At 36.0% G+C, this 20,728-nt stretch overlaps 1 protein-coding gene across 2 annotated transcripts; it reads right to left on the bottom strand.

Annotated features, from left to right (window-relative positions):
• Nucleotides 1–14,382: 14,382 nt before the first annotated feature.
• LOC132306241 (translocase of chloroplast 159, chloroplastic) lies at nt 14,383–19,284 on the bottom strand. 2 transcript variants are annotated; one of them, XM_059803564.1, is made up of 2 exons: nt 18,973–19,283; nt 14,383–18,483 (listed from the first exon to the last, which is right to left on the bottom strand). In XM_059803564.1, exons 1-2 carry the CDS (start codon nt 19,019–19,021, stop codon nt 14,729–14,731), a joined length of 3,804 nt encoding a protein of 1,267 aa, XP_059659547.1. In that variant the 5' UTR covers nt 19,022–19,283; the 3' UTR covers nt 14,383–14,728. The 2 variants fall into 2 exon arrangements, with proteins under 2 accessions (XP_059659547.1, XP_059659546.1); XM_059803563.1 differs by having other exon boundaries at nt 14,383–19,284.
• Nucleotides 19,285–20,728: the final 1,444 nt, after the last annotated feature.

Here is a 20,728-nt window from a genome sequence, read left to right as displayed (position 1 = left end):
AAACCACCTTCCATGCACAAGTAAGTTGAAACCACACAATCCATGTCTTAGGATTCAAATTCTAAAATGGCATACATAATGTCAACACGAAGTGTACATTTATTACACAAGTCAATCATATATTGGAAACAAGTTCTTATGAATATAATTTTAACAACAAGGTACTCAATGCTTAAAACATAATCAAGTGAATACACCACAAGTCTAAATCCATGATCTTAAAATAGTAATAACTTCTAAAACATGATTAAATCCATGGAACAATAAGATATAGTTTAATTAAATAAAAATAATTAAACCCTCTAAATTTTCATACTCAACCAAATGCTCTCAAATTAAAGTATGTTAACCAACCTGTCAAAACTTAATTTAGAAGCTTAATACAACTCAATTTCATGCAAGGTATGGCCATGAACTTTAATCTTTCACAAAAGATAGATATTAATTAAAAAGTGCAATCCTTATTTTATTAATCCCAATTGAATATATATTAACCAACATTTTAAAACTAAACTTTTTAGCATGCCACAATCCAAATCAAAGTTACACATCATCATGAATTTTAAATCTTATACAAAGAAATAAAAATTACTAACTTTCTAGATTTGATACAAGGCAAACATATAGGTTGTATAATTATGGGAAACACATAATACAACACACAAATAATCCTAAAACATTCCCTACCTCCATTTGAGATGAAATCTCAAATCCCCACCAAAATGGAAGTGCTCTGAATCCGACAAAACTTTTAGGTTTTGTCGGGGACAACACCACGAACAAGAATCCAAAGAAAGCCCCATCAAAAACACATCTTGACCTCAAACCTAAACTCAAGAAATAGCCAAAACTGAGTTATAATAAGGGGGAAAGGTAGAGCACGACGAGGAGAACAATAAATGTATAGGCCGAAGACTTTCCATCAAGGAAAAGTGAACCAAAAGAGGAGAGAGAAGATGGCAGCCATGGCTGCCAAGGATTCCGGCCAGAAGAGAGGAGAGAGAGAGTGAGATCTGATTTTTCAACTAAAGGCACCCTATTTATAGAAATATCTCAAAAAGTGCCCCGAACGGGCCCCGCCGGGTCTGAAAAAGTGAAATTCATGCAGACGAACTCAAACGATAAAACTCCGTGAACAAAAAAGATTCAAAATCAGAAAATAAGAACAACAAAAGAAACAGCGTCAAAAACCGATTCCCGAGCAAAAAGATATGCCCCAAACAAGTTTGGCACAAATTGGGGCCAAAAACCCTGAAACTGGAAAACATCGACCAGGAGGAAATTTCAAGAGTACATGACTCGACGAAAAGTGGAAATGAATCCCATACGAGGATCCAGGCTCAAAACAAGGCATTGAGCAATAACTTTCATTAATTGCACAATGGCCCCTCCAAAAAGTGAAAACTGCGAAACTGCCCCAGAATGAAAATATCTTCTGGAAAGATATTTTCTTAGAAACCCCTGAAATAAATATCTTTAAAAGATATTTATGAAAAAAACCCCAAGAAAGAAAAAGATTCCAAAGAACTGTGCATCCATGCCCCTATGGACACCAGGAGCAACCAGAGTACTTTATAACAAAAGTAAAGATATGTATTTCATGGAATCCACTGAGAATGAAGATACGTGAAGTGAAAAACCAACTCTGAACACAAAAAGTGTGGTTAGGCCAACAAAGTGACAAACGGGGAAAGGATAAAATAGGGAAAAAGACGAAATAGGGAAAAGGACGAAAAGTGAATATTGTCTAAAAAGTGAAAATATGGAAATGACTCGGTCCTCAAAGGAAGTTGTCAATCCAAATAAAAGAGTCTCAGAAATCATTTCAAAGCACTCGAGATGACACTAATCGACAAGAAACCAAACTCAGAAGGGAAAAGACAACGAAAAAAAAAATTTATCCAAAAATCCAGGTTATTACAATGAAAATATTGAAAAATGGTAAGTCATTGTTTCATAACTTTTGCATTGGGTATGGGAATTCCATTCTTTCTATTTTATAAGGTTTCTATGATCATGTATGAGGTGTGGCCAAGGGCCAAACACCATTTCATTCTAGGTTTCTCATTGTGGTTTCATTTATAGGGTTTTTAGGCATTTTTGGACTTTGAGAGGTCATATTTTGCATTCTTGACATTTTGAAGCCGCGGACCATTGGAACGCGTCTTAAATGTCTTTTTAAGTATGCGTGCATCTCCACATTTCGCAAAACACTCAAGTTTCAACTTTTGACCTATTTTTGGGTGATTTTATGAATTTTCATGGAAAATTCATCCATGGGGTGTCATCTTAGGTTCCTCTTGGTTTTGGAATGTTTTGGAGGCTTGCATGACGCTAAGGAATGTTTTGAAACATGTCCTGATCATGTAGAAAGAATAAAAAGCCTTAGAATCAAACCTAGCATCACATACACCATTATAGCAGCTTTTCATAGCAACAGCAGAAGTTTCGGTCGGCTGATGAAGCTCCATCGGTCGGTTGACGATTCCCTCGAGACCATGAATAATAAATCACATAGGGTTGATAGGTTGAACATCAACCAGTTTCTAACAAGTTATGCAAACTGTTCGTGGATGTGAGTGGTTTAAATTTCTTAAGTTATTCTAGAAACTTTCTGTGAATAATTATCAAATACTAATCATGTATTTGTGGTATAAACTAAGCATGTTAAAATTTATATATTTTTCCTATGCTTGCTATGGAATGATTGGTGTTTAAATTGTCTTATTTATCATATCAATTATTGGACTGGAATGATGAGTATAATAATTGGTCAAGGTTTATTATGCTTTTAATCATGTTCTCTCAATTATATGGAAATCTGGGGATAAGTTAATACCTGCATATACTGTTGTATTGTTAATTGCAGGATTGTTGGTTGGGTAGGGTATAATCAGTATGTTAAGAGATGTTAATTTAGTATGCTCACTTATGGAACAATTGATGTTTAAACTTAATGTTTTTATTCTCAATTGTTAGATTTATGGATTTGGATGATATTTACATGCATGTTCTGTATTATCATTGCTGGATGGACGGATTGTATGCACCGGTATGGGACGGTGACATACTAGGGGGATTAGCTCAAAAATCGCTAAGTCCTACTTACTCTGGAAATTAAAGAATTGGATTAACTAAAAGTTAAGTCCTAGTGATTTGTAGTATCATAGCAATGACTAGTTGAGCGGCACTACTAGGGATTATGGACGGATTTTATATATACTGTTATGGTACCTCCATATGAGCTTGAGTCTCAAGATCGATGGTTAGGAAGCATATATGCATCGAGTTGCATAGCTAGCTACGATGGTTGGAGGTGTACCCTGTTTAGACTTAGGTACACATGCCCACTTCATGTGCGTTTTAGCATGTTACCTATATTCAGGTTGAGACCGGCCTGTAGTCCAGTGAGAGTCCTTTAGTGTGATTATATATATACTTACGGATTATTAGCTATTATTGAATTGTTTAGGATGTACATGCGTATCGAGTCTCTACTTGGATTGTTTAGAATTGCTTAGGATGTACATGGTTAGAACTTGCGTGTGGGCCTGACCCACTTCTATTTTTTCAGGTACACAACAGTTCTAGACTTAGACTTGATCGTGCTGAGCAGAGATTTCTACTCACTCTACCAATGACGTAGGACTTCTCTCTATAACTTACTTCTGGATGTTCTATCAGTTATTTTATTTACAGTTTGGATTATTAGGGGTCCACTAGAGATGGATTCCTGAGTTGTTTAATCTATCGGAGGTTTTGGATTATTGGGATTTAAGTATTTATCTTTAAAGGATTTTATTTTAATTTCTTTCAGCTTTTAATATTAATTCTTATTTCATTTTGTCATCTGTGTTCATTTTTAAAATATTAATTGTTTGATATTTCTCTCGGGTTTGGGCCTGATCAACCCTTGTCTTGGATCCAAGGGGTATCACAGGTTTCCGTTAAGATAACTCGTTAGCTTTTGGCTTTAATCCTATTCCCCTCGATGAACTATACACTTGCTGTCTTGTCAAGCTTTTGGTAAACGGATCCGCTAAATTATCTTTTGACCTGATACAATCTATTGAGATTATCCCACTTGAGAGCAATTGTCTAACGGTATTATGTTATCGATATATATGTCGAGACTTACCGTTATACATATTACTTTATGCCCTTCCAATTGCTGATTGACTATCGCAATGTATACATATAGCGGGCACAGGTTTAGGCCAATTTGGAATATCTTCTAAGAAATTACGAAGCCACTCAGCTTTTTTACCAGCTTTATCCAAAGTAATAAATTCAGATTCCATAATGGATCTGGCAATACAAGTCTGTTTTGAAGATTTCTAAGATATGGCATCTCCTCCAATAGTAAAGACATAGCCACTTGTGGATTTAGAATCCTTCGTATCTAATATCCAATTAGCATCACTGTAACCTTCAAGTACTACTAGATATCTAGAATAATGTAATCCATAACTTATGGTATATCTTAAATACCTTAGAACCCTAATTATTACAGTCTAATGGTTCTTTTCTGGATTACTTGTATATCTACTCAATTTATTAACTGAGTATGCTATGTCTGGTCATATGCAATTCATCAAATACATTAAGCTTCCTATAATGCGAGAATACTCAAGTTGTAATATGCGAGGACCAATATTTTTCGATAAATGAAGATTTACATCAACAGGAGTTTTTACAAGACTACTATCTTCTTTATTAAACTTGTCTAATATTTTCTCAATATAGTGAGATTAAGATAATACTAAATCATTTGATGTTCTAGAAATCTTGATTCCTAGTATGACATCAGCTATGCCCAAATCTTTTATATCGAAATTTTTTGTCACCATCGTTTTAGTAGTTTTGATTATAACATCATTACTACCCATTATTAGCATATCATCCACATATAGGCACACAATGACATCTATTTTGAGTGTTTTCACATAAACACATTTATCACACTCATTAATTCTAAAACTATTTGACAACATCACTTTGTCAAATTTTTCATGCCATTGTTTAAGTGCTTGTTTTAATCCATATAAGTATTTTTCAAGCTTACACACCTTCTTTTCTTTTCCTAGAACTATAAAACTTTTAGGTTGTTCTATATAGATTTCCTTCACTAATTCACCATTCAAGAATCCAGTCTTAACATCCATTTGATGTATTTCTAAATTTTTCAATGCCGCAATAGCTAGTAACAATCTAATGGATGTTATTCTTGTGACTGGTGAATATGTATCAAAATAATCTAAGCCTTCTTTTTGCCTGTATCCCTTAGCAACAAGCCTGACTTTATATTTATCAATTGAACCATCAGGCTTCATCTTCCTCTTGAAAATCCACTTATACCCTAAAGGTTTAGTATTAGGACGAAGATCCACCAGCTCCCAAGTATGATTTTGCATGATAGATTCAATTTCACTATTTATGGCTTTTTTCCATAAAGGAGCTTCAGGAGAAGACATAGCTTCCTTATAGCTTTGTGGCTCATTCTCCAATATATATGTCAGAAAATTAGGACCAAATGACTTAGATGTTTTAACTCTTTTACTACGTCTAGGTTCTTCCTTATTTTCATCATCTATATACTCTTGGTCTATATTCTCTTGTATATTACTATTAGCAATATCATGATTTTAAGAGGATTTTTACAAGGAAATATATCCTCAAAGAAACATGCATTCCTTGACTCAATAATTGTATTGACATGGATGTCAGGAATGTCTGATTTATGCACAAGGAAACGATATGCACTACTATTCTGTGCATAGCCTATGAAAATACCATCACAGATTTTTGGTCCTATCTTAATTTTCTTAGGAGTAGGAACCGCAACTTTAGCTAAACACCCCCATACTTTTAAGAATTTATAGGAAGGTTTTTGACCTTTCCATAATTCATAAAGTGTCATATTTGTTTTCTTTTGAGGTATTTTGTTGAGAACATAATTAGCAAAAAGCAAAGCTTCCCCCCACAAATTCTGGGTTAAACTAGAACTTATCAATATAGTATTCATCATTTCATTTAAGGTACGGTTTTTGCGTTCAGCAACACCATTCTGTTAAGGTAAATAAGGAGCGGTAGTTTGGTGAATAATACTATGTTCTGAGCAAATATCAGCGAATAGTGCTTCGTATTCATCACCTCTATCACTTCTAAACACCTTTATCTTTTTGCCAAGTTAGTTCTCAACCTCATTCTTGTAATGTTTAAACATTTCCAAGGCTTCATCTTTGCTTCTTAACAAGTATACATAACAGTATCTTATGCAATCATCAATAGAAGTAATGAAATACTTTTTCTTACCTCTAGTTGGCACAGATTTAAAGTCACAGATATCACTGTGAATTAATGCAAGAGGTTCAGTACTTCGTTCTATAGAGTGAAATGAGGTTCTAGTCAATTTTGCTTCTATACATGTTTGACATTTTTTATTTAAATCAATACTAAATTTAGGTATAGAATCCATGTTAATTAATTTACGAATCATATCATAATTAATATGTCCTAACCTACCATGCCATACATCAGATGACTCAATCATATAAGCAGAAGAAGCATTAGCTTTATTATTATTATTGCTTTGGGAATAACAGTCATTACATTAAACTTGAAAAGTCCATTACTTAGATACCCTTTGCCCACATACACCTCATTCTTAGTCAGCACAAACTTGTCAGATACAAAGACCAGCTTAATCCCATTATTGGTTAGGAGTGACCTAAAGACCAAGTTCTTCCTGATGTCTGGTACATGTAGCACATTATTAAGAGTGAACTCTTTCCCTGAGGTCATTAGTAACTTGATCTTTCCTTATCCTTCAACCTTTGCAGTAGAAGAGTTCCTCATGTAGAGTTGTTCTTCATTATCTATAGTTTCATAGGTAGTGAACATCCTTTTTTTAGAGCAAACATGACAAATAGCTCCTGTATCCACCCACTATTCTCTATTATTGCTCACAAGGTTGATTTCAGAAACCACAGCTAAAAGATTTAGCTCTGACACATCAGCTATCAACTTATCTTCTTCAGTAATGTGCACCTCAGTGGTCTTTTTCTTAGGGTTATGTTGTGCTTTGCTGCTACGACAGTCTTTAGCTCGGTGTCCTAGCTTGCATCATATGAAGCACTTCCCAGTGAACCTCTTGTAGTTTCCTTGGCTGGGACCTTCGCCAGAGTATTTCCTCTTCTTATTTTTCTGTCCAGCTTCTACTACATTTGCCTTTGACACCATTGAAGAATTCCCGGCTTTCTTTTCAGATGTGCGGTTATCTTCTTCAATTCTTAGCCTGACAATCAGATCTTTGATCCCAATTTCCTTGCGCTTATGCTTCAAGTAGTTTTTGAAATCTTTCCAAGTAGGTGGCAATTTTTCAATGATTGAAGCTACTTGAAAGGATTCACTCAAAGTCATCTTCTCTACATGTATCTCATGTAAGATCAGTTGGAGCTCCTGCACTTGGCTCATGACTGTCTTGAAGTCTATCATTTTAAAGTCTAGAAATCGTCCGACCACGAACTTCTTCAAGCCAGTATCCTCTGTTTTATACTTTTTGTCTAGTAACTCCCAGAGCTCTTTAGCAGTATTTATTAGACTGTACACATTATATAAAGTGTTGTCCAATTCCATTGAGGATGTAATTCTTGCATAGAAAGTCTCTATGCTTCCATGCATCAACAGCTCCCAGCTTCGTAATGTTAGTCTCATCCTCATCTAGCACTGGGGCAGTCTCAGTTAGGTACTTGCTTAGATTCAGAATTGTAATGTAGAACATTATTTTCTATTGCCACTTTTTAAACTCCGCCCCATTAAATTTTTCGAGCTTCTCCCCATGATTGACGGGAACATTGGGCATAGTAGTACTTGTACTTGCCATTTATCTAATATATATTGAATATACAGACCATAGTCAAATTTACAGAAATAAAACAACAATAATTTTTAAATAATTACACTATAGTATAAACGGGATTTGTCTTAAGATTGTTGTTCAAAATATGGTATAACTATACCATATACTATAACATTATTTATTTAAATATTATCTAAAAATATAATGTATATATATATATATATATAATTATTATAATAATCTATATATATAATTTCTTATAATATATAGTTTAATATAATAAAATAAAAACTATAAAATAAAAGAACCTGATTAAAAGTCGAGGTTAGAATTTGATTCTATATCCTTAAGACAGATTCACCCCGCAATGGTGCTAACGGACTCAGTGGCGTCTATCTCCCAGGATACAACAACTTGTCTTCCTTTGGTAGTAGTACTGCAAACTAAAGGAATAGGCGAACTGGCTCGGTGTAGTAATCTCTGACTCGAACTCGGACTTGGCGTCACTGACTAAAGCTCGAACCCAAATATTAGGGCTCGAACCCACAGACTAAAGAGAGGAGGAGGAAGAAGAAAATTCAGAAAAAGAGAAGAATACTCTGAATTTTTGGTATGATTTGCAAGTGATCCAAAGGGGGTATTTATAGGCATCAAGTTACCTTTTCGGGTAGGTGCAACCATGGGTTATGATGGTTTGGAAAAAGGTGCAACCCTTTGGAAAAAACTAAAAAGTGATTTTTTAATTTAAATAAAAAAAAATTTTAATTTAAATTCAAATACCAACCACCGATTTGTGTAACCCATTTAAATAAGTGTAGCCCAAGAATAGGCCCAATCCAAAATTTCATTTATTAAAAAGAATAACCGGACTTTACAATTAAACCTAAGCCCAAGCCCAAGCTTGACTTATTTAAACTTCAATTGGTTTCAACATTTTTTCCATTTAGGCTTATCAAACACTTCACTTTGGATCTAATTTCTCATTCACCCGAAAACAGATTTGAAAAAGTAAATATACCACATTCATCTCCTTGCGGAGAGGAACGCGTTCATCTATAGATCTGCAAAAAATTCTTAGCGGAATCTATTCCAATTCTCATCCAAAGTTTATGTTTTTAATGCCCCCGTTTCCAACAACATATAGTTACGTGTGTTAAGAGGGATGCATGGGACATAGGTCATTTGCTTTTATCTCAGTCATCTGGATCCATTTCTATGAGTGCTTCTAAGTTTGATTTTAATAGATTTCGTGAGTTAGTGAGTGCTGACATCATTATACATGATTTGCCCTTTCAATTTGTTGAATATGAGGGCATTAGAGTTATATGTCATTATTTATGTGAGGAGGTTTAGACCGTAAGTAGGAACACAACAAGGATGCATAAAAATGAAAATGGTAGAGTTCGACATATGTTGGAATCAACAAATGGTAGGATTTCTCTAACATCTGATTTGTGGTCTTCTCTCACTACTGATGGGTACTTATCTCTTACTGCACACTTTTTTGATGTGGATTGGCGCTTACAAAAACGGATTTTGAACTTCTTTTACATGCCATCTCCACACAATGGTGTTGTTTTGACATAAAAGATTTATACATTGCTAGCTGAATGGGGGATTGAAAAAAAACTATTTTCAATTACTCTAGACAATGCTTCTTCAAACTGTTCATTTATTGAATTGCTGAAGTCTCAACTCAATTTGAATGATGCTTTATTAAATGGTGGGGAGTTTTTTCACATTCGTTGTTGTACACATATCTTAAATTTGATAGTGCAAGAGGGGTTAAAAGAGGTTGATGAATCTATCATAAAGATTCATGAGAGTGTTAAGTATGTCAAAGGTTCTCAAATGAGGAATCAAAAATTCTTTGATTGTGTCTCTCATGTTTCCTTAGAATGTAAAAGAGGGTTAAGGTAAGATGTTCCTACAAAATGGAATGCAACATATCTTATGCTTGAGTCTGCCATTTATTATCGTCGAGTTTTTTGTCATTTGCAGTTAAGTGATTCAAATTACAAGTTTTGCCCATCTCAAGAGGAATGGGGTACGATAAAAAAGATTTACAAGTTCTTAACTATTTTTTATGATGTTACAAACATCTTTTCTTGATCCAAGTATCCCACATCAAACTTGTATTTTCCATCTGTGTTTTCGGTTCAATTGACAATGCAAGAGGAAATGGATAGTAATGATAAGTTTATGATTGACAACTCAAATGTATTCAAAGTTTGCAAAGCATTGGTCTAATTATAGCATGATCCTATGTTATTGCTGTGATTTTAAATCCTAGATACAAGCTTAGGTTTGTTATTTTTAGCTATAACAAGCTTAATGGTGATAACAACATTGAGAGCACACTAGTTCGTAATGCACTGTTTTACCTTTTTGATCAATATTTGTTGAATTCTCCTATGGCTTTCACCACCAAATCTACATCTTCCCCAGATGATGGAAGTCAGCACAGGCAAGTTGATGAGGTACAATTAACTAAAAAGTTCATTGATGTTATGAAGGTGAATAATACTTTTGTGAAAAATTAAATTCCTTTAATGCTTATTTTATTCATTACATCTATTAATTGATTTTGCCATTGATTGTTCTATTTGTTTAATTATTTTTCTTAATTACTGTCATATAGGAATTTGATTCATTTGAGAGTGATAAATTGCTTGGAAATACCCAAAAATCAATTGGAATGTGAACGTCGATGTGCTTTCCTATTGGAAAGCCAATCAGTTTAGGTATCATGTGCTTGCTCAAATGGTTCGTGATATATTGAGCATTCCAATCACTATAGTTGTTTATGAGTCTGCATTTAGTGTTGGTGGTCGAGTTCTTGATCAATATTGTAGTGCACTTAAACCAGAAAATGTGGAGGCTTTGGTATACACGAGGGACTAGCTTTTTGGTTTGAAAGGTAAATGACTATTAATAAATTTCAAATTATATTGTTATTGGAGAAAATAGTGAACTAATAAATTTTTTGTGTATGATTTTTTATAGATACAATGAAGCTTCAAATGGATGACTTGATTGATGATGTGATGAAACTAAATATCAACAATGATGATCCTGCTAAAGGCCAATGTTCCACCAGTGTTAGCATGACCAAAAATTAAAATCCAGGGACTCGTTGCCTCAAGATTCAGTTTATGACATTTCTATTAAACGATTTTATTTGGTTCTGCAATAATTAATAACTTTATCAGCTTATGACTTATCTTTTGTTTTTAATCTCTTTTGGACTAGAGTAATGTCTTTTGTTTTAACTTAGACATTTCTATTAATCTCTTTTGTTTTTATTTGTTTTTACTTATTTGCTATTATTTTAATCTTTGGCCACATTAAACAGGTTAAATTGTTAAACAGGTTAAACGGGTAAACGTGTTAAACAGGTCTTTAACAAAGTCGTGTTTGGTGTGTCTAACACGACCCATTCATTAAACGGGTTACACATGTCGTGTCGTGTCACCCGTTTAACAAACATGTCATGTTCGGGTTTAGGATATGTCACACGATTATTAATCGTGTCGTGTTTGGGTTGACATATTTAATATTATACCCCTAGGTTAACACGACACGATTATGATACGTGAACCCAAATTACCACTCCTACTTTCTATTATCACAAACGTTCCTATTTTATTCACTTTTTAGAGTCCTTTTAACTAAAGCAATCTTGAATCCACGAAAGAGTTTTACGTTCTCTTTCTCTTATAAATCGCTTTAAAGTCAATATCTCAAGAGACAATCGTTGACTACATACACTCGAACTACATTGTTGGTTCTGGCACGCCCGCATTACATCAAAATTAGAATTGGCTTTAGCCCGCCGATTTTAGCGTCAACAAATATATATATATATATCAAAGACCAACTCCTTTTTCTTTAGGATCCTGAATTTACTATAGCGAGAGCAACTATGGAGTCTAGGTTTTTTAAAAAATGATGCACACTTCTCATTTAATACTAACCATTTGATAATATCATTTGACTTGGAAGGTGGGAAAAAAAAAATAAAAAATAAAAATAAAAAAATAAAAAATAAAAAATTGAATTTTTTATTGATATATTTCGGATTTCCATGAACTTGAAGGTGCAAAAATAAAAAAAAAAGATTTGGAATTTTTTTTATTTTTTTATTTTGGGTGTCCAAGATCTTGTGCCCCCAAAAAAACGAGATTTGGATTTATTTTTTTATTTCGGGTTTCCATGATCTAGATTCTGGAAGGTGCAAAAAACAAAAGGATTTGAAACTTTTTTTTTTTTTTTTTTAATTTCTGGTTTCCATGAACTCGAAAGTGCAAATATATACATAAATATATATATATATATATATATATGGAAAAATATATTTTGTAAAAAACTTTTGGGTTTCGGGTTGGGTTCGGGGTCGAACCTGAGACCAACCCGAACATGGCTGGGTTTTGAGAAAACCCAACTTGATTTGAACCCGATTTGTGAATTTAAAAATCCAATTCCCAAAACTTTCGGACTGGGTTCGAGTTAGGCAGGGTTGATCCGCCCAAATTGCACCCCAAACTAACAGAGATTTTTTTGGATTTTCCCAAACTAAAAGAGATGTGCAAACAGGCCAAAGTCCTAACCAAACCATTCTTAAGGTTCAATGGGAAGGTGCAGTTTCAAAAGTCACGGTTGAAGCCTTCCGAGTCAGGATATTCTTTAGCCCGTCTTTTGACCCAAAATATTTTCTGGAAATATATATATATACACACACACACACATATATTTTAGTGTTTGATTATAACTCAAAATTAATACTTTTTTTAATTTTTAGTATTTGATTATAATTCAAAATTAGTAAAACATTACGGTATTAAATTAGGAAAAGTTTTTACGCCAAAAGCTCGTAAATGACTTGCCAATCTAATTTTAGTAAGTTGTTTTACTAAATTACCTCAGAAAGGACTCATCATTCTAATTTTATTAAGTTGTTTTACAAAGTGGATCCACGCATTACTGATCAAGGGTCGCCACATAAACCAAGCACCAAAGAGGAAAAATTCCGGTGGACGCCCATTTACTGAAAAATTTAAGCTATTTGAGTTGTAGCGACACAGAATCAAGGAATGAGTTTGACTTTGATACTAATTATAACAAAAGAGTGCTTGCTCATTTATCAAAAAAATTTAAGTTATTAGATAGTACTGCATATCCACCTATTTCACTTTTCATTCAAATTCGATATGAGACAAGTACCTTTTGTAACACTATCGAATAACACTGCAGACCTACCTATTTATACTCATTTCACTTCACATTCCGATATGAGACAAGTATCCCTTATAACAATTATCCACTTGAACCAACCCACGTTGGTAGAAGATTGGAATATTGAATTATCAATTCTTAAGCGATGGTTGATCAAACCAGATTAGAAAGAATTTCTAGCAATCTGTATATATTTACATCAACACATTCAAGGCATCCACAACCCCTTGCTAGTATTATTGATTATGTGAATCCCAGTCTTCGAGATTTGGGAAACTGAGTACCTTGGGAAACTTGTGATCAACTTTGGTGAAATGATGAGGAACTTATAAGTAAAAAATCAGGTGACAAAGAGGTAACATATATCTACATTCTCTTTATGTAGATTTAACTGTCTAATCTACTAATACCAATCCACTAATTAGAAAATATCCAAATGACATGTTATAAATCATATATGATGTACTTTTAATTGATGAAACTAGAGAAATAGTAAGTGTTAAATTGGAGGTTTGAAGAGAAATTCTAGAATTAAAAGGTTTATGAGAGATAAAAATAAACTGAACATAGAAAATATGACTTTAGTAAAACTATAATTATAAATAGAGAGATATACCGTAGATTGTGAGAGTCATGAGGTGAAAACAAAATAAATGAAAGTTTTCGATTTTTATGCACAATTATTCATAATAAAGGAGAAATTGGAAACGCAGCCCGCAAAAATTACACATGGGTCAAATGGAGCCCCTAAACTCTCAATATATTAGATCCCCCAGTCGGGAAATGAAAGTTCAATAAAACAACTATTACACTGGTTGTTCTTTATGGGCAACTAAGAAACAACATAGAACAACTAAGAAACAACATATGAATGAGTGGTGGATATTCAAATGCCAAGATGAATGTGCAGGAAGACTAGAGATGATAAAATAAGGAACAAAAACATTTCTAAGGTTTTCAGAGTAGCAAATAAGATCACTAAGTGATCCAGAAGAGTGAAATGGTTCACATTGAGGGTAATGTTATGAAAAGAGATAGACTAAAGTTAACTTGGGTAGAGTTTACAAGAAAGCATACGAGAACATGTGATTTAACATAGGTTGCTGCTGCTTATAAGAAAAAATAGGATTCATGTAGCCGAAAAATACCTTGTTGAGTTATAAAAAAATAAAAAAAAAATAAAAATTTAATTAAAATCAAGCTACAACAATTCAACTGTCATTCAAGATGGCATTTTCTTTCCATGTTCATAGTCTGTTTTGAGCCTCACAAAAACGCACAGAAAGTCACAAAAATAAAAATTATGCATATAAACAAGCGACACAATTCAATACAACAGATTGATGCTTCCAATGAATAGACAAACTGGCATGAATACATAGTTTATTTAGTAAACTCGAGCTACAAAAACAATGATAGTACTCTATTTCCTCTTAATGACATCTCATTATCAAGACAAAGTACGTCATGCCAAAATAACAAGAACCAAGTAACAGCAGAAAAAGTTCTAAACTGAAAAAACACGAGCATCATTCAATACAATGATAAGAGCTAATTTATGCTTGAGCAGTAATCTACTTTTTGATGCCATTCCAACATAAACTAAAGACTGCAATGTGAAACAAACAGGATCTAGTAGATCGAGTAATTTTCCCCAACAGAAGGCCAGAATTTCTTGTAAATTGCAGTGACAATTGGAATAATACCCGCAAGTGCCAGTGAAAGATTCTCCGAGTTGCTTGTTCTCACAGTGATCTGACCATTGAGCTTGTTGTTGATTCCTGCCCGAACAGCTACCTTCGAATTACGTCCAGTGGAGAATTGAGCAAGTGTGTTGAATCCCATAGCCCAGTCTCCTCTCCACTTTATTAGATTCATGCTGTATGTTGATTGGACTGGACCAATTGGGTAATCCAATTCTCGGTGCTGCAGTTCCAAATTGGCCCCATATGCTGCATCACCCTGACATCGGACAGTTCCAGCACTACCCATCATAACCCACTGCTTCCCCAAAGTTAACTGATCCTCAATCTTCAATCCAGTGGCCACATTTTCACCTAAGAAGGTAACAGATATGCCCGCAGCCGTCTTGTTCTTCTTCAGATTCTTTAATTTGGTTTCACCTCTGACAATGTAAGCAAGTTGCTTTCCAATATTTTGAATGTCAAAGCCCACCATGCTCGATCCATTCTCCCCATGCTTGGCAGCAACCGAAGAATCCAAATGGATGGTAAACTCTTTCTTATCCTTCGTCATTTGAATAGAAACCGCTGCCGGAAACTGACTGGCAATGGCTAGACTCTGTTCAAGGTTGACGCCATCATACCCACAATCATGGTCCCAACCATGGGTGTCCAAGACTGGCCTAGCGAGAAACTGTGAAGTTGGCTCCAAGAACCGGTACCTGTATGATGGATTATCACCATCAAAGGTAGGTGGCAGTGCCATGTCAGGTAATGGAACCGGCACAGGAGCTGGATTGAAATTTTCTTGATCAGCATCTTCCCCCATGTAACCATAATCATTTGCACCATCCTTGCCTTTCTTCTTCATCTCTCTCATTCTTTTACACTCCTCTTGCCACTGCTTCTTACGAAGGAGCTTCACCCGATAATCATACTCCTCAAAGTATGCCTTTCTCTGCTCTTTGCTAAGCTTAGCAATTTGAGATTTTCTAAGAGGTTTGAATGGTGGGAGTTGGTCATACTCGTCGTCATCGTCGTCTTGGTCACTGTCTGACAGGTCTGCCAAATCAATATCAGAATCACCATTCTCCACACTCTGATCAGTGGAGAGTTTTGGGTGTGCACGAGACTGCAACATTGAAGACAACATGTATGCAAGAGGTGGTGAGCGAACACGGAAACCAAAGAGCTTCCGGTGGTCAAACGGGTCTTGAGGTTTTGAGAGAGAACTTGCTTCTGACAACATCTTCATAGAGTAGCATAACAGCAGTAATTGTGGTCTCCAACTTTGACCATTAGGGAGCACCTTTTGGCCATCTCTGTTTTTACGGCATGAAGGATGGTTCTCAACAAGAGAAACCGGATTCATCAAACTCGGACTCATCATACGGAGATCACCAACAGCTTGCCCAATAGATTGCTGAACAACATGGGATCGTTGCGAAACAAACACTTCATAACTCAAAGGGGAACCTGATGGTCCATCCGGAGGTGCAGACGCAGCATGAGTAAGAGTGACTATGGAACTCCGCCAGATAGATGGGCCAAGACAACTGGTGATTGTCCTAAGTAGTGGAAGATCATTAAGATCTCTGGTCTGGGTATCCAGCCGATCCACATAAAGTACAATATCTGGGGGATTTTTCTTAGTGAACTTGTTTATGGAAGACAAGACTTTGCGATTGAAAGCCTGTTCTAGTATAGAAGACTTGAGACCAGGTGTATCAAAGACCCTAATTTTAACTCCATCAACCATTCCACTAATCTCCTTCACAGTAGTAGTGGCAGGTTCAAATGCATGAATTAGAGCCTTCTCTTCACTGAAAATAGAATTTATGGTCGCACTCTTGCCAACTCCAGATTTACCTAGAACCAATATATTCACAGAGAAGTTCAAATCATCTTTCCCCTCCGCTTCAAACTGCATAGCAGTCCTCTTGGCAGCATCAAGGCTAAATAGCTGATTGGTTTGCCTCCCTGCAACAAGTGCCAACCTGTACAGAACCTGTGCTGCTATGGATTCCTCTGGAGAACGACCTAATCTCTGGACAAGTCTCAAGAATTTCACCCGTATCAGCTGTAACTGCTCCAGCTTCTTCTTCTCTTCTTCACTCAAGTTGTGGTCCGCTTCTCCCCCCATTGTGAGACTGGATGGAGAAAAAAGGTTTGAACCCCGGTTGGGTCTTGGAGCAGGTCTCAAAGCCTGAAGTGAGGATCCCAAGCCGGCAGGACGCTCAACTGAGAAAAGCCTAGATCCATCTTGAGATGTTATTGTGATATTGCCGCTATCTGAACCAGCACCTGTTGCAGCTTTTAAGAGAGCAGCCAATGCAGCAGAATCAAACAACTCTTTCCCACCTCCTTCTTCGTCAGTGTCCACCTCTTCATCCGAGTCTGTGACAATCTGACCATCAATTCTCTGTGAATGATCAAGGAAATTCTCTGCACCAGACTGAGAGCCAGCACCCGATCCTCGTTCCAACTCCTCAATAAACTGTTTGGCAGCTTCAGAGCTTCCAAAGATCATACCATCAGTATCTCCATCTGAAAGTGAGCCTTCAAGTTCAACTTCTTCATCTGTATGATCTTTTGCTTCAGCTTCTTGTACCACTTGTGGTTCGAGTGTCAAACTTGTTTCAGCAGATCTAGGTGACTGAGACTTGCCGGAGACCCCATCTTCTAATCCATCAACCAGAGCATTTAAATAGGAACGATCACTGTGAACATGTTTTGCCTCGTGTGCTGAATTAGAGTCCACTGCCTTCACTCCATCTCCATCCGTGTCAAGTGCTTCTTCACTGGACACATGTCCTACTTCATCAGCAGCAATCTTGAATGTGGATTCATTCATTTTGACCTCAGGAACAGCTACTGGCTCAATTTCTATTTCTGGAATCTGATTATTTTTCACAAAATCCTGAGTTTCATTTCCTTCACCAATTCCCTGGTTAGTAAGAGCAGCTCCCACGTCCAAATTTTCATCTTTATAAGCACTATCACTTTTAAGTGCTACAACCTCTGATTCTGTAGTTTCAACATTGTGATTGGTAAGAGGTCCAATATTTTTGTCAAAATCTGAGTCAACTCCAACAGCTTCTTCAACAAGATCGCTACGCTGATCAGACCCATTCATTAATTTCACACTCACATTGACTGGGACCACCACCCCTTCTGTTTCTGAGTCCTTGTTTTCTTCCATCTCCCCAACAACAGCCACTCCCTGCTCCAACAAATTCACATGTATATTTTCCACAATAGAGTCTCCTTCGGTGGTAAATTTCTCATCATCTGGTTTAACCAACGTAGAGTCTGTTGGTTCCACAATCTCCGAATACACTTGATTCTTGTCACCGCTTTGAACTGCAGACTTTTCAACCACCTCGGCACTCTCTTTAGCATCCACTGCAGAAACAGAATCCTCACCATCCAACGCCTTGAGCTTCATATCCTCCACAGCCTCCTCGCCCTTCAACTTCCCTCCCTCCACCCCCACTTCCTCTGCCACCAAACTCCCTTCATCCTCTGAAATCACGGCCTCATCCGATTTTGGATTTTCAGCCACCTTATCTCCATTACTACCCACTAAAACCTCAACCCAACTTTTCTCCAATAACTCATTCAAATTCGACTTCTCACCAAAAATGGCTTCTTGCAGAATTTTAGGCTTCTCCACAAAGCCCTCAACTCCAGTTGCCTTAGAATCTGTGGCATCAAACAGAATAGGATCAGTAACACCATCCCTAACAATGGAACTAGACCCCAATCCATCAACAACACCAAACTTCCCTTCCTCCACCAACACAACCCTATCTTCCTCAACCTCTTCAACCCCCAAAACCCCAACTTTAGGACCTTTTTCAGCATCATCATCGGCCGACACCATCGGTGTTGGCATTGCAGCATTTGGCATCGCAAAATCCAAAGAACCCACAAAAGGGTCGCCGGTATTCTCACCTACAGCGCCATTTTTTAGGGTTTCTTCATCTGGGTCGTCCAGAATTAGCCTATCGGGCGCCGTTTCGAACACCTCCTCTTCACCACTCACAAAACCCCCATCATCATCATCAGAACTACTACCGCTACTGCTACTACTACTGCTTCTAATTTTAGCATGAGTTTTCAAACCATTTGTTTTGACAACAGTATCCATTTCATAATCAAAAGAAGAAGGGTTTTTGATAGAAGAAGAACCTGACGATGGGTTTGAGAGAAGAAACGACGGCGCTTCCTTGGACTCCATGAATGCGATTCCCCGTTCTGTGCTGAAAAGGAACGAAAATTGAAGAAGTCGGAGGGTGTGTATTAGGGTTTTGGTTTTGGTTTTGGTTCAGGTTGTTGCAAGCCTCCTGTTTTGGATTGAGTCTTGTGGTAAGGATAGGGTGCGCATAGAAGGGTAATAGATGATAAGGTTTAGGGGTGCGTAGGGAAGAGAAAGCCGGAGGAGGGTAACAGATGATAAGGAGATCTTGGCAGCACCCGGGAGGCTTTGGAATGTTCGCTGTTTAAATATCAGAAATACAATATGTTAACTCCTCAGTTTTGAGTTTGAGATACTTTTAAGAGTGATATTTTTATTTTCAAAAAAAGAAATTGTAAGAAAATGTTTTTTATTTTCAAAGAAATCTTATAAATATATGTATATATATTTATAGAGTAATATTAGGTGGGAGAAATGAAAAGCCACATAAATCTTATAATTGTAAGGCTTCCAAAACAAGCCACATAATGTAATCTTCTTCAGTACGCCAACCAAAGATGTCTTCGTTGATGACATCATCAATTATGGACTCCATATACAACACTTTTCCTTATGGTCCATTATCTTACACTAAAAATATACCTCGTTAAAATCTTACTAAGAAAAATTTAGTGGGACAAAACCCTAACGAAGGAAAAAGAGTACAATATTCTTGTGTATTAAAAAATGGTATTGCATAAGTTAAAACTGTCTTATTAAAACTTTGTCAAGAAAACCCAGTAGGATAAAACCTAGACGAAGGAAAAAGAGTACAGTATACCAATACATTTTCGATCAATTACTCCCCCTCATTGTTGCATTAGTTCAACCCTAAAGATCATTTAGTTGACGCATTCCAATGTTGTGCACCAGCTTCTTGAATGTTGTAGTTGGAAGCATTTTAGTGAATAGAACTACTAAATTTTCACATGAACGTATCTTCTGAATATCAATATCACCCTTTTTCTGGTGTTCATATGCATAAAATAATTTTGTTGAGATGTGTTTGGTCCTGTCAGTTTTAATATACCCTTCTTTCATCTATGCAATACATGCCGCATTATCTTCATATAATATTGTTGGGCTATCTTTTATTGATGAGAGACCACATGTTGTTCGAATATGTTGGATCATTGATCTCAACCAAATGCATTCCCTACTTGCCTCATGAATTGCGAGTATCTCAGAATGATTTGAAGAAGTTGCAATCATTGTTTGTTTTATAGATCGCCATGATATATCAGTGCCGCCATAGGTAAACACATATCCTGTTTATGAATAAGTTTTATGTGGGTCAGAGAGATAGCCGGCATCTGCATATCCAATTAATTGAGAATTTGGTGTTTTTGAATAAAACAATCCCATATCAATTGTACCACGAAGATATCGTAATATGTGTCTGATTCCATTCCAATGTCTGCGGGTTCGTGCAGAACTGTACCTTACTAATAAATTGATTGGAAAAATTATGTCAAGTCTTGTGCAATTTGCAAGATACAAAAAAGCACCAATCGCACTGAGATAGGGCACTTCAGGACCAAAGAGTTCTTCATCATCCTTTCGAGGACGAAAATGATCTTTCTTGATGTCAAGTGATCAGACAACCATTGGAGAGCTCAATGGATGGGCTTTATCCATATAAAAATGTTTCAAAATCTTTTTTGTATATGTTAATTGATGGATGAAAATACTGTTCGAAAAATGTTCAAC

The sequence above is a fragment of the Cornus florida genome, unplaced genomic scaffold (genome assembly GCF_030987335.1).
Source record: "Cornus florida cultivar Cherokee Brave unplaced genomic scaffold, ASM3098733v1 CherokeeBrave_3.0.0_Hap2_Chr05, whole genome shotgun sequence".
Lineage (NCBI taxonomy): Eukaryota > Viridiplantae > Streptophyta > Magnoliopsida > Cornales > Cornaceae > Cornus > Cornus florida.
Note: the sequence above shows the minus strand (reverse complement) of the source record. Positions and strands in the feature narration are given on the sequence as shown.

Bases quoted from the DNA above. Each gene is read 5' to 3' on its own strand.
- LOC132306241 (XM_059803563.1), bottom strand. From the start codon at position 19,021: ATGGAGTCCAAGGAAGCGCCGTCGTTTCTTCTCTCAAACCCATCGTCA.